The following is a 15,484-nucleotide window of genomic DNA, read 5'->3' as shown; positions in this document are numbered from 1 at the left end:
CACCATCACCAAAACCAAACCGTTTCTCTCCCTCAGAGATTTAGAAATAGTCATTCACCCCTTAATATCCTGTAGCTTTCTGTATACTGGGATTAGTCAGTCGTCCCTCTCCCATCTGCAACTGGTCCAGAATGCCACAGTCAGGCTTCTGACAGGTACCCAGGAAGAGGGACAATATCACTCCCATCGTGGCCTCTGTCCTCTGGCGTCCACAAAGTCATAAATGGCCTTTTTGTTTTAGCACTATTTTTTGGAATGTACAGCACTTAGACCAATGTAACTTGTTTTTTTAAATGTGACTTGACTTTGATTTTATTTCTTTTCGTTTTAAAACACTTTTTGTATTTTTTCTTGGAAAGTGTTATGCATATATTTTTTATAATTTAAAACTAGCCAGCGCCAAAATGTATATTTTTGTTTGAACTTGCTTTGTTTTTAAAGTTGTATTGATCATTATATACCTTTTTTTTGTTTTCTTTTCAGAACACTCCTTGTCTTGTCTCTCTTAATACAATAAAAATATAATACTGTGTTATATTATTTTATTAATATAATACAAAAATTATTTTATGGTTTGTGCACCCAATAAAATTTATAAAGTGCTGTCAGAGAGTATAGATTATATGAGCATTGTTGTGATTATTTTCTACATGATGTTTTGTCAGAGATGAAAGATTAAACATTAGCTGTCACATTGAACCGTCAGATGAATTGGATCAAAGTCACGCTGTTTTAATGTATCTGTAACTAGATTAACAGTAAGAAATCGCTCTGCCTGGGGTTCACACGAATGTATTTACTTTGGTGAAAATTAAAGGAAAATTAAAGGAACAGTTCACCCCAAAATCTTTTTTTTTTTCATATTTTTCCCCTGGCCTGTAGTAGTATGTATGGCTGTTATCTCCAAAACTCTGCAACTCACACCAAAATGATCTACATGAATAAACTGCATTACAGGCCAGGGGAACATATGTATTTGGGGTGAACTGTCCCTTTAATTTTCACTGAAGTAAATACATTTATGTGGATCCCAGGAAGAGTGATTTCTGACTGTTGCTCTAGTTATAGAAACATTACAACATTATGACTTTGATACAATCCGTGTTGTTTTCACCAGCATAGCACTGTTACGATTCATATGACAGTTAAATGTGACACAGTTAAATGTGTGGCTCTCACCTGTAGTATGGTTTGAAAATGTATAACACATTCAGATTACTGTCAGATAACTCTTTTACAGCAGTTATATAGGAGGCAGAAATTTTAGGACAAATACCTTAGAAACTGAGTTGTGTAACAGGAAGTGGTTACAATCTTGAGCAGCAATAGGAAAGTCTGAATGGTGGCATTCAAACGTCTTATTTTTCTGACTGGAGAAAATTGAGGTTCCACAACGTCTTCGCTGCAGACCACAGCTCAGATCATAAATGATTCGTTTCACACCAGTTTCTGCTTCATTCTGTATCAAACTGTCAGTCCACTGTTGAAGTTACTGCTGTGATGTTTAGGGAAGAGGTTTTTGCCCACAGGCGAGTTATATTGATGACATCCAGGGGTGTTTCTTGAGAGGGGGCCAAAATCTGATTGGCAACCCCAAGTGCCGCCCCGTAATCCCTAGGTATAATAGAATATCCGTCCCGTGAGAGGAGGGACCTTAGTTTGAACCGTTTGACAAATATTTTAAAAATCAGGAATTGTAATGAATAATCTTTAGTTAATTAATCATCATTAAGAATTTACCTGAGCAAACGTATTAGTTGATAATTAATAGATGGCCTAGAAATTGCACTATTTGAGTCTCATTTGATATTGTTTCGTCTAGAGAAGACATTAGCTGAATGAAAAAAACTTAAACTGGGAAAAAATGTGCATTTTAAATCTTATTAATTATCAATGATAACTTTTTTACAAGGTTAATTTTACTTTTTAATTACTTGTCAATTTATCTGTCAATTTTATTTGACTCATTTTACAACACTAGCTTCTATAATGAGATGTTAAGTGTAGTTCCCTTTATGCTGCTCAAAAAAACAATAGCCTTACACAAAAACACTGTATATAGGTAAATAAATTGTAGATAAAAATAATAAATCATAAAAAAAATAAAAGTTTTCATGGTGGAATGCTGAAGATGATTTGCAGGATGACAGCCTGAGGAAAGAGATGCAGGTACAGTTACAGTAAAATATTGTAATGCAGTTAAAGTAGATATGAAATATGGTAAATAAATGATATTCTGATGTACGTGCACGCACACACACACACACACACTAACACACACACACACACATACTTCTTGCCTCCCGGGCTTAAATCAGTGCCCACTTCGGTCAAACCAGGTCAGAGGAGTCTGGACACGGCCCTGCTGTACAATGCATGTTCAATCTTTTCTGCACATTCCAATATTCAAGCAGGAAATAATCATTTATACTTTAATTATTGAAGCTTATAATACTCTTTACATGACACAACCTTTGTAGACAAATGCATGATTACCACTTAAAGCAATTACAAGGAACTTTCGAGGAATAAAATCCACAAAAAATTTGCATAGTACAGTACTTCAATTAAGGGACTTACAAAACACAAATTATTTACAAATATATAATAATATAATCTGTATTTACAGAATGTACAACATTGTTAATAAAAGTGGAGCAAAGGAGGAAAGGTGTATCCAAAAATAGAAAATGTACAAAAGCATGTACTATGACATTGCAGTCTATTTTGCCATCCATTTTCTGCAAGTGCTTTTTTTCTATTATGATATGAGCCTTAAATTCTGCAGGGGTGGCTTTTTTTTGTCACACAGAGCAAAGTTGTGAGCCTCCTAAATTAGGGTTAAGAAATTTCTTGATAGGGCGACACTGAGGTCTTCCTCACACGACTGAGCTGGATCTTGTCATACACAGTCTGGGGCTGTAGGAGTGACAAAACAGGGTGAAAAAAACAATCAGTGTCGCAATCAGTTGCAAGACTTTTAAATAAGAATTCATGTCTACAACACTCTGTGCAATATTAGGAAGAAATGTCGCAAGCATAATTTTATCACTCAGGATCCCTCAGTATTAGAAGAAAAGGTCTATAAGCAGCAACGTAAAATCATCTACAATCATGTTTAAGATACCCGCCTACCATAATGTATGGTATCCAAGTACCATGCTGAGGGAGTAATTATAGTAATTAGTAATCTTCATCAGGTGACCTTATCATGATCGAAACATTTTTTATTAAACTCTTTGTGGCAGGTGCTACCTTTTTTAACAATCCAAGTAACATTTGAAAGAAAGCAAATTAATATTTCTCTTACGAATGAAAACATTTAACTCATAAGCAATACAAACTTTGCTGCTATTGTCTGCCCACCCCTGCCTAGTTGGAACATCCAGTGTGTATCCAAAGAAAAAAAAAGAGAAATATTCCAATGATCTTTGCCAAGCCGTTGGTATTAAAAAATATGCACGTTTAGAATAAGTCTATATTTTCTTTCACTTACATGTTGCACATGCATATAAACACGATCTGCACCATTTTAACACTCGGCACATTACACGAGTATATGCACATTGCACATTCCCACTTACTGTATATGACAGTTCTTTATTTTGTAGTTTTCTGTTTTACTTTATTTTCGTACTACATTTCCCCTCATGCTGCTACTTTTTAGTGCTACTGTGTCAAATTGAATTTCCCCTGCAGGGGACCAATAAAGTTACTCCTTATCTTATCTTAACATAAGAAGAAGACTTGAGAGGGAAGTAGAAAACATGTCAGCTATGTTAGTTTATGCCACTTACAAGGTTCATTATTAAAGCACAGGTCAGCCTAATTTAAAATGTAGAAACTCCATTCAAAAAGCAGGTTTTTATTGTTTGGACATGTTTTGTCACAGCAAAGACTTTAGTTCTTTAGTTCCACCATCACTCTTTTCTGATTCACTTGGATCTACAGGCTCACAAAATCACAAAACCAGTGTGCGGAATTTAGTGCCGTCTAGTGGCAAACTGGCAGACTGCAAACAGCTCATCTGTCCCTCCCCTTACAAGCACGAGGGAAACTTTGGCTGGCAATGAAACTCACGCCAACCATGCAAGGCCATAGAGCAACTGTTTGGTTTTTCAATAAATACCTGTAAAATCTTAATAAATAAATAAATAAAAGCAACCATTAGCTGTTATGAAGCATAACATCTAACCTGGAAGACCCTCTAAAGACAGAAGTTTTGCTCTTACCCCAGGTGTGACTGCGGGGACTCTGTTATCAATGGTTTCGTACACTGAGCAGGGCTTCATTGTAGAAGACTCCTGCATTACAGAGAGATGGAACAAGAAACAGTGAAGTGGGTAAAACATGCATTTGATCTCCCTGAAAAAAAGCACTGATCTTCTGCTAAAACTGCACAGAACACACTTACATTGTCATTCACAACTTCAGAGATGTCAGCGTACACGGTGAGATCGTTTAAGTCACTCCCTGGTATAATGAAGAGACGAAGCAAAAGAAACATGACTCATAAATTAACAAAAAAAAATAAAAATAAAAACTTTGAACACATGAAAACGGAATTATGTTATCAAATTAAAATGGATATGCTGCTATTCAGTGTAGCATTTCTTACCTGGTGAACTTCTTTTGCAGTAAAAAACACCGACCACTATTCCAAGTATAATGATAATCAGGCAACCTCCTCCTACTGCAGCCATGAGAAATATAAAATTTTCTGGGCCATCTGCAAATGATGGCATTGTCATTATTATTATCATGACCGAGTAACAGAAACAGTGATCACATTGGTGCAAGGACAAATTGAATTTATGATGATGTTGCAATGTATGTTACTTACATGACAATAAAAATTAAACAAAATATTAAATTAAGTCAATTAAAACGATAAAATATATATAAATATAATATGAATATATAAAAATAAATTCATTTTGAACAGTATAGAATAAAATATTTTCATTGTCATTGCACAAGTACAATAAGATTTCGATGCAACGGAGGCAATAAATAATAATGTAGAAGTAGAATAAAACAGTGTAAACAGTAGAATGAACAGTATAAAAATAAAGTAGATAAAGTAAGATAGTAATAAAGTCAAAAGCATGAGGAGTATAGACAGTATAAACAGTACTATATATTAAAGGGATGATGAGTTTTTCTCTAGTATTGTATGTTGTGACCATATGTTAATGATATACACTGAAGTAACATATGGCGATGTATTATTATCACACACATATAACTTCTGTACATATGAAGATATACTAGATTTATAATATATATGAAATGACGTCCTCAAATGTCTTGCTTTGTCCACAACTCAATAATATTCAGTTTATTGTCATAGAGAATTGAAGATTAATTGATGAGCAAAATAGTAGTCATTACCATGTAATGAATTTTTATATGGTATTATATGTCGCGACTATGTGTCAACGATATTTCTTTAATTCATGACATATTGACAGTTTTTGGGGTTAGTTTATATGTTCATAACATATATGTACATATTATTGCTTTCATTTTGCTTTTTGCCCACCAAATCAACAACAAGTGCAAAAACAAACCATTAGTTGTATCATTACGATCTCCACATCCTCTCTATTTTTATCTCTATGGTCTCCACATCCTCTGGCAGTGAGATCATTTATCAGGTGTAAATCAGATATCTCACCTAAACCAACCGTCAAGAAGTTGTTTATTTAATGTGAAAACACAAAGAACAAATTGTGTCACAATCCAAATTTCAAAGTTTTAGAATTTTCATTTGGTGTCGACTTATTTATTTGCAACACATAAGAATAAGAAGTAAAGTGTTTTGGTTAATACCTTCATCAGTGTGCTGGTTCTGGTAGTTACTCAACTGGCATTACTCGACAATTACAGTATACTGAGTTTTAGAAGCCAAAAAAAGAAAATCTAAATATCTTTAATTGTCAGGAAATGAAGGCATTATTTTCCTTTGTCTTTATGAGTCAAGATTACACCTGATGCATATGAGTTTCAGAATTTGAATGGAAACATCTGGAATTAATATTTTAGATACTCAAAACAGAGTCTTTAATGGAAAGCTTTATACAAACTAATTGCTAAAGTGATTTAAAGCAGCAATACTGTAGCTACAGTGTGGACAAAAATGAGCACTGCAGTCCAAATAGCAACTTAAAGCCACAGACGGTCTATTAAATAGGTTGTAATCCTGTTCTAGATACAGTCTATGATTAAAGTGAGTTGTTTGCTCTGCCCATTCCTCCTCAGACACAGCAGAAACAAGCAGGCTACAGGGGCTCCACAAGAGCACAGGAAGCACACAACCTTGTAATTTGACAATAAGAAGCGATGACAAGATGTCCACTATAAGTTGATCAGCTGTTTATAACTGTCAGATGTCTGTGAAAGTTAAGGCTGTTATCAAAACAAAACAAAACCACAATGCACTGAAAATACACTCTGAACAAGAGTGGCTGCCTGAGACCTAACAAGACAAGAAAGATGTAACGAGACAAAAAAGACGAAACAAAATGAAAAACAACATAAAAACTGTAACAAGATTGAAAAGACACAACAAGACAAAAAGGCGCAACAAGTCAAAAAAACAAAACAAAAAACAACATAAAAGATACAACAGGACAAAAAACTAAAAAATGAAAGAAATAAAATGATAAAACCACATAAAATTAAGGACAGAGAGACAAATGTCCTTCAGAGGGCCACTTTCTTACATTTATACTTTGAGTGCATTTCAGAAACTTTACTTGAGTAAAAAAGTTGAGTTTGTACTTCTACTTGAGTACAAATTGTGTGTATTTTTTGACACTCCTGCAGTTCAGTGAGGTAGCTGTCACACATAGGCACAGGCAGCTGTGTAGATGTGAATGTTTTAACCAGTGAACAGCAGCACAAGCTCAAGAATTCAACACTAATAATCTCTTATCACGTCTCTGCACATACCTGGTGGTTGTTTTGTGTCGTTGCTGCACTTCACAGTTTTAGATGTTGACATCTCGCTGACAAAATTGTAAATGGTGCAGGCGAATTCAGTGCCTTCATCCTCCTCCCTGAGGATGTACTGCAGCCTGGAGCCACTTCTGGTTTGGTTCCTCACGGTCCAGTTGTAGCTGATGTTGCTGATAGAGGCACTGCACTCCAGCAAAAATGTGCAGGATTCATTTGAGGAGTGCCAGGTGAAATTATATTTCAGGACAGGCTGCTCTGTTATGAGCTCTAATGAGGCAGTTAGGGAGAGAGAGAAAGAGGGATGGCTTTATTTGGACATTGCAGCTGGAAAAGCAAGTATTTGTAACATAGGCAATAGCTATGGACATGGTCATTGACGACACACTGACAAATTAAAGCATATAAAAAGGATACCAAGAAATGGTATTGTTTGTGGTCACAGTCTGCCGCATTTACTATTTGATTAAATGTACAAGTAAAATTTTATCTTGAGGTGGAGAAAGACAGAGAAAAAAAACTTAACAATGGTGCAGTGACAGTTTTTCTCTAAGATTTATAGCTGATGAAGGTAAACAGTTTCAATTCATGGATTGGGAACAGGACAGAGATCAGGATATGAAATATGACAGCATTTCATTTTTATAGGTGCAACTGTACATCCCATTATATCCAATTATACTGGCACAATTATCTTTAGTACCCGATACTACCAAGATTTACCATTAATGTTAAATGTTAAAGTCCAGAGAGCACAGAGAACACAGGCAAATAATGAAAAAATCTTCATGAGTTCTTTCTGCTTCCATTCTTGTTCTGAATTAATTAATAAATCAGTTGGTTAATAATAAATTATTTTAAAAATAATTATTAGGTTAGATGGTTGATAAAACAGGCACATCTTACCTTGAACTTGCAGAGTGACTTTGACTGTTGGCCTTTGTTGGTTATTTGCCTCGGACAGGAAACTGAAATCACCAGAATCTTGAGGAGTCAGTGATTTCACTGTTAAACTAAAGTTTGTGGGGTTTAAATATAATCTGTCCTTAAACTGTTTTTCAGAAACAGGCTTATCTTTATTTGCAATTATTGACCCTTCATATTTCCACTCTGCCACAGTGACCCCTTCAGGTGGTAAGCATGACGAAAACTCCACTGTGTCTCCAACTTTTTTAGGGATCATGACATGTTGACAGCTGGAGGCCTCCACATCTGAAACACAAGAGCAAACAACAGTGAGCGGGTTGAACATTTGGGGAGACTGTCTTCAGTGTTGTAAACACAACCTCTAGGCCTGATGTGCAACAATAATAGTAAATGTATAGTATAGAATGACACAAAACATAACACCAACATGCATTCACACATTCCAACCCAATGTTTGTGCATTACTATTTGTTTTTTTTTTCATAATTACATTGAAGTGGCTGTTATTCCTGCCTGTATTATGTTTGCAGACACTGTTTCTTTGGAACAACACATTTATATAACATGCTGGATTTGTAAGGAGGTGGTTGGTGGACGTACAGTGTGCAGGACTGTAACACCACAGTCTGGGGTTCACTTTGGGCCTTCTAGGCCTTCAGAGAAAGACAAACATATTAGCATGTCTAACATTAAAATTAAATATCCTTGATTTCTTTCATTTAATTATTAGGCTATTCCCCTTTATTTCTAATAAAAAAAAGCCCTCATCTTCTATCATGTTTGCTTCAGAAATGAAAGGATTACTGTCCTGAAAACAGTAAAATGGAGCTATTCAATCAGATTTTTTGTTATTGTTTTTATGCAGAGAAAAATTAGATCTGGCTCACTCAACTGTTAGGACTTCATCACTGGGACAGAAGGCCACAGCCTGCGTGTTTGTTTAGAAAATGACAGATAATTCATCCAATCACGTTTTGATTTACATTGGTTGGTACAAGTTTAAATTCAGAAAACTAATAGAAAAATATTACTTATTCTGCCATCATTGTATGTTATTTGCTGACCTCTGCTGGGTTTGACATGTGACAGCTACACACTACAGACAACTGCTGTTGTCACAAGCTACCAGGCCGTCTGCTGCTTATTTTCACCTCTCTGTCTGTAGTCTTGCTCAGTGAGTGAGCAGAGCTGTGAGTCAAAGGGAGCGCTGCACATGCTGCCACAGTTGCATAATTTATATTTTGTATTAATAATCTGAATCTGTAAAGTAATTGGTGCTAAAGTGATTAAATAAATTGGTGTATATGTGTATGTATATATGCATGTATTAAATTTTTTATCCTATTCAGCTAGAAATCACATGTTAATCTCATGTTAATGTAAACTGTTACAGTTTTTTTCATTGACAAATAAACTTGCAAATATAATATGACATTACACGAGAAGACAATAATAAAACATGACATCATCACGTGACATGCCACCAGCAGACAAAATTATCTTCGTGTCTTGTCAATTCTCATCAGCAGTCACCTGTGGTTTCCTTTAACCATGACATAGAATTTTTCCTAACCATAAAAAATTATTTCAGACATCTGACTCAATTATCTACCAGAGGGGAGGATCAGAAAATGTTCTGATGAACCATATTCTTTGAATTGTTGTTCAGTTTTTGGGACTTATTTTCTACTTCAGAAAAAAGGAATTAATTTTTAGAATTGATTCTTCAGTAAACCCCGTCCCAAACAGTAGCTGTCCAATCATAGGTTAGCAACTGTAATCAGGGCTGTCAAGCTTTCTATTTCCCTACATGGTGAAGGTGAGGAGAGCGATACTGGATGGATGGTGGCATCTTTTTTTGGTATCTTTCAAAAACATGAAACACAAGAGCACATGTGTGGTGAATGGATTAAACTCCATCTCCATCTGCTCTATCATAAGCTGCAAATGTTAGCATGTCTGGCTAACTAAGGCTAGCTTACTAGCTGCAGGAACTTTACCTCTAGCCAAACGTGAACTTATTCGCTACCACTGCAATAACATTTGCATTTGTTCTGTGGGGGTTTGAAAGAGGAGGATTTGGGCTGATGCAGAATCAAAGTGAATCAATGACGATGCATCTATCTAAGGTATAAGCCAGGTTATGTTAGCTCTTATCTCAGCTGTCTTCCACGATCACAGTCCAGCTGATCCGCCAGGGTGACCCTTCTTAAAGTCCGCTGCACTTATCGAGTCCCTGCACTTCCTTTTCCCATGTTAGTGAGCATATTTGCGTCATCTATCATATAGACATACCTGCCGTATTTCACCATCGGACCAATGTTTGCTTAGATGTAAGCTAGTTTTGGCCTCCTTTAGCATTAACCTAATACTGTATCACGTATGCTATGTAACTTTACAAATAAAGTTTCACAGGGTTTTTGTTTTAAAATGTGTCAAATGGAAACATTTACACATTAGCTGAAGACTTCTCAGTTGACTTAAGTCGAGTTAGCTGTAGCGTACATCATCCATCTGCTTTTGAGTCATTATTTTAGCCGACAAAATCCATGATCATCAGGTAGAAATGAAAAGGAGCATAAATGCAGCGCAAGAATGGAAAGTTTGGCAGACGTAACATCAGTAACTAAGGACGACATGGCTTAGCGAAGGGTCAAATTCCTGTGTGAAACTGAAAATAAAAACTAGAAATCGAATACTACTGTCAGCTACGTGCTGTCAGGTTTGCCACTTCAACCTGCAAAATACCAAAAAAAGAACTTCAGAGACTGCTGAGAGTTTTTCCAGAGAAAAAGCAGCTCAACCACACAGTCTGACCTCAGAGTCAAATGTCACACTAAAGCTTTTATTCACAGTTGTTAGTTTCGGTCAGTGTTGCTGCCACTGGTGGAGGCTACTCAGTTGCTACTTGTGAATTTACAGCAGAAACAGCAGCAACAAGAAGGTGATAATAATACAGTTCACACAAATCATCACATAAAAAGTCCAGCATCTAGGAAATTACTTTTTGAGAACGAAAAGGATATTCTTCTTCAAAAACTTTACCAAGTACAGTTAAAAAATCTGCATTGCTCTGGCTTTCGAGTTACCGTAATGACAGAAAACAGGTTTCCTGCAATGAGATCACTTGTGGTGTACCTCAAAGATCAGTCCTTGGTTCATTATTATTTAAATTTTTTTATTAAGTATTTATGTTTTTATGTTTTTTTTTTTTTAACAAACTGTCTAAGGTATTATTTGCAGACTGTCTTTTATTCTCATGAAGACCTTTCTGAAATGGCTAAATCAGGAACTCTTCAAGATAAGCGATTGGAACAACTTATGCCTTAATATTATGAAAACCTGTTCTTTTTGGTGTCTGGCTGGGGAATGTTGACCATTCTCCATGAATAAAAATTATTAATATTATTATTTATGAAGTGCAGTCAACATGATTTCTGGGTGTACAATCTTAACCTTGGAGAAAAGACATTAGTACTGTTAGAACTAAAATAGAAAAAAGTGCTGGGATTTTGGAATCCAACCTATCTAACATTAAAAACCGGGGAGGTGACCATACGAAAAGCTCATGGTATGATAAAGCCACGATTTAAAAAAAACATCAAAAAATGACAATTTGAAAATATGTCCTGTTAAATTAATAATAATGTAAAAGTAGTATGTGCAAAGAAATGGTAAGTAGTCAGTAGCAGTCCTTTTACACAATAAAATAAAAATAATAAACTAAACATTTAATCATGTATATCACATTGTGGTGATAGATCATCATCACAGTGCAGTACATTATTGAAACATTTTTTATTATGATATTATTGTTACATCCAGCTGAGGCCACAACTACTATTGTATGATTTAGTCATATCACTGTAACTCTGTTTGGGTGAGTCATCCCACTAAACTTGTTCTTATTTTTAGTCTCCACAAATGAGCATTAAGAATAATTACATGTAAAATCATTCATCTCAAACTTGATCATTCAGTCAGCCCTCAACAGTGTTTCTTGCTTTAAGAGTATACATTACATCACACAGCACTCTTCATTCATATTTTCATGATTTGTATTCTTTCACTGATCAATTTCCTTAGTATTCAACTCAAAATAACTGTAAACTCTGGCATTGCATGCCTCCATCACATTTGATCTGTGTAAGAATATATCAAGTGGTATCTTTTACAAATGTGCGAACAAATAAAATAAAAACCCAACTAAATCAGGCATTATCAGTGTAAACACAGAGTCCACTTCCCCATGTCTCACTGTAGTCTATGTGCTTGGCAACTAAAACATTACACACTAATGAATATTGATGGCCTGTATGTGTGAAATATAAATAGAGCACGAGTGAGTTTTTTAAATATTCACACTCCTCTACTTCTGCAAATATTCTGACAAGGTCCACATCCCATTGTTCCTGTTTAAGCAATTACTGTATATGACCAACTATGATTTACCAGAACACACTGCTAATAGTATATAATATTAGTATAAAATATAGCCAATGCTCTTAAATAAAAAAAGAGGAAGCGATCTAAACAGAACGAATGACCCGTCCCTGAGTTGCGTCAGGATTTCAGAGCCTGTAGTCAAGCAGATGCAGCAGGAAATTTGCTGACACGGTTTACCAAAAAATGCAAAACTTACAAATATAGACCCGAAGACGTAAGAGGTTACCTATTCATGAAATCACAATCACTGACAAAGTCTTAAATAAATGTTGAGCACTGTGAACATATCAGGAGAACAACTACAGTTTTTTAACACTGAAAAAGTGGATTTGGATGAGTTCGCAAATCAGGTGCTATTTAAACGCCATCTTGCTTTCGCAAACACAAAAGACAGACCAACTGTAGGCATCTTCCAAGGAATACATGTCATTTCCTGAAATGACATGCACACATCCAGTAAATTCTGCAGTCTATTTTAAGCACATGACAGAGGACACCAGGCAAAACAAGACAAAACCCAACAGCACTCACAGTAAAGATTCATGAACTCACGAGCGGTGTTGTACGTACCACAGAGACACAGCCCAAGAAGAAGCACAGAACTGTATGTAAAGAGGCCACTCAGGCAATGAAGGCGCCCACCAGCCATCTCTGCAGGGAGAGGAACAGTGTCTGTTTCCTCTTCTGGTTGATCATGACAAGTTAGCAGTAAAAGAAAAAAGAGAGAGTCAGAGAGAGGGTGGAGAGTGGGGGAAGGTTCCTGTCAAAGAAGAAGAAGAAGCAGAAGAAGCATATACTGATATACTGCGAGATAAAAAAAATAGTCTCATCAGAAAGTACAAATAGAGAAGTAGAGAGAGTTAAAAATGAACTTTAAAAACTAAGTTAATAAAGTAAATGGCGCCTCAGTTGACTATTTGTTATAAAGTCTGGTGATCCCCTATTATAGCAACTCAGTCCTGCCATGAATTAAATCAAACTAACAAATAATGTATTTACAGATGACTGCAATAAAAAAAAACATATTGGAGCTCGAAGTGTGAATTTGTGTTTTAGGGACTGTCCGCATCTGAAAATATTTGAGCAGGAAGAAACCACATCCTGTCAGCAGATATTCCTGATGAGAAGATGCTACGGTGGTTGTTGCTTCACTCTATATAGTACATTACATTAACGGAAACTAGAGGTAGGTGTTATTGTAAGTCAAACACAGAGAAAGAAAGGCAAACAACTTACCACATGTTCCGGCTACAGTAATAGTTTTGAGAGGATTGTTGAGGTGTAGTCTAAAAAAAGCTGTCCTGACTTCACAGAGGAGAAGGCGTGGCCAATTTTCCAGAGGGTTTGTAGGGTTTGACCATGACATAAAGGTTGGAAGGAGTCATTCTGTTCACTGTCCTGTAGGCCGGGACCAGAGTTGTGAACTGAATTCAAGCTGCGACAGGGAGCTCTGTAATGACGGGAGACAAATGTGGCGAGGTTTAAGACAGACAGCGTTCTGTACTACCATCAGCGGCTGTGGTGAGGAAGCAGTTGCAGTAGTTCAGGCAGGATGTGACAAGTGGCTGAATAATCACTCAGGTCCAGTCCTGACCCTGGATGGACTACTGAGCGGGCTCACAGGGTCCAAGGTGTCAGGGGACTCCTGCAGCAGACCGTCTGTTTTAAGTGAGTGTTGACATTTCTTTGTGAAAGTCAATTACGACTGCAAAGAGACACAAAAAGACCACAAAGAGAAACAAGATTACCACAAAGAGATATGACTATTACAAAAAGACACGAAACCATGACAAAGACACACACATCTACAACAAAGACACATAAAACTACCAAAAAAGGGATACTAAATAACAACAAAACACAAAATTACAACAAAGAGACAGAAAACGGCTATGAGGAAGCACACAACTGTCACAAAGAGACAAACGGCTACTACAAAGAGACAGAAAACTACCACCAAGAGACACAACATGACTGTGAGGATGAAGAAATTAATTGCAGAGACACACAAGTGCAACAAACAGACACATAACAACAACAGAGACATCAAACTACTACAAAAAGATGCACAGCTACAACGAAGAGTCACAAAACAACTACAAAGGGACTCAAAACTACACAAAGAAAAGGAAAAAACAACTGCGAGGAGACACAAAACTAACTACGTACAAAGAGACTGTGTCTCTTTCAGTCTGAGCGAGCTTTTATAAAGGATGGATGGGGGCATTTTACACGTCTGTGCTCAGGGCTGTAATCTGTCAGGGATGGACAGATCTTAATGCTTCCCTCTACACAATGAGTAAATAAAAACCTTTTCTCTCCTGTTTGCTCTGCAGTGTTTCTCTGAGCTTATGATGAGGCATAAAGTTGCATGCATCTGAAGCAGAACTAATGATCTGTCTGTGGCCTCGAGAGCACAGAAGGAAGTGATAAAGATAAAGGCCATCTCTGTGGTTCATCACAAACAAATGACGATGCACCTGTAAAAGAGGATGTAAGTCCATGGTGGCTAGGTGACCACAATAAAAATAAACACGTTACAGACTTAATAAATGTGTTAAATGTATATAAGGGAGTGTCGCGCCACAAAGTAATCATCGTCAAATATGGTTTTGATAGCTTGAGCGGGATTTCTTTAAAAGGGAAAGAAGAAATATAATAAGGATGGTTACATACTTTAAAGACATTACACCAAGATAAGACTTCAGACTTTACTTTTAGCAATGCAGCTTGAACCTTACTTCCCTAAAACAGCTTGATAAAATTTTGCCGACCGCATGATGTCTTGCCCTATTTAAAGTATTTTGCATAAACATACTGCTAAAATACTACATAGTCATATATTATATGTTTGTCTACAAGCTCAAATCCATGGATTAGTTGGGATAATGTCAGTGTGCGAGGAAAAATGACGATATCATGTGTGGACTCTTCAGCATGCCCCTGTGACTACTGCAGATTCTCATAGCAACCAGCAGTGGAAGAATGTGGTTTCACTCGTCTCAACAAGAGAGAGATTACTGGTAGCCACTGTCTATACATGTTACTTGCGTGTTTGCAGCAAGCGTCACCTTAGTACATGATGTTTCTGCAGACGTGGTCTGTGCACTGCCTGGATTTCCTTTAACTTTTAGTTGGTGGCCCACTCACA

At 36.4% G+C, this 15,484-nt stretch overlaps 1 protein-coding gene across 1 annotated transcript; it reads right to left on the bottom strand.

Moving 5' to 3' along the window:
- Window positions 1–2,418: 2,418 nt before the first annotated feature.
- Window positions 2,419–13,678, bottom strand: LOC146305872 (uncharacterized). Its single transcript, XM_084712959.1, has 8 exons — window positions 13,570–13,678; window positions 12,904–13,093; window positions 7,867–8,172; window positions 6,958–7,230; window positions 4,619–4,729; window positions 4,415–4,473; window positions 4,233–4,304; window positions 2,419–2,919 (listed from the first exon to the last, which is right to left on the bottom strand). Exons 2-8 carry the CDS (start codon window positions 12,980–12,982, stop codon window positions 2,842–2,844), a joined length of 978 nt encoding a protein of 325 aa, XP_084569085.1. The 5' UTR covers window positions 12,983–13,093; window positions 13,570–13,678; the 3' UTR covers window positions 2,419–2,841.
- Window positions 13,679–15,484: the final 1,806 nt, after the last annotated feature.

Source organism: Lutjanus erythropterus, chromosome 23 (genome assembly GCF_056507025.1).
Source record: "Lutjanus erythropterus isolate fLutEry1 chromosome 23, fLutEry1.hap2, whole genome shotgun sequence".
In the NCBI taxonomy this organism is placed as follows: domain Eukaryota; kingdom Metazoa; phylum Chordata; class Actinopteri; order Lutjaniformes; family Lutjanidae; genus Lutjanus; species Lutjanus erythropterus.
The sequence above is the reverse complement of the archived record's forward strand: the minus strand, read 5'-3'. Positions and strand labels throughout refer to the sequence as shown.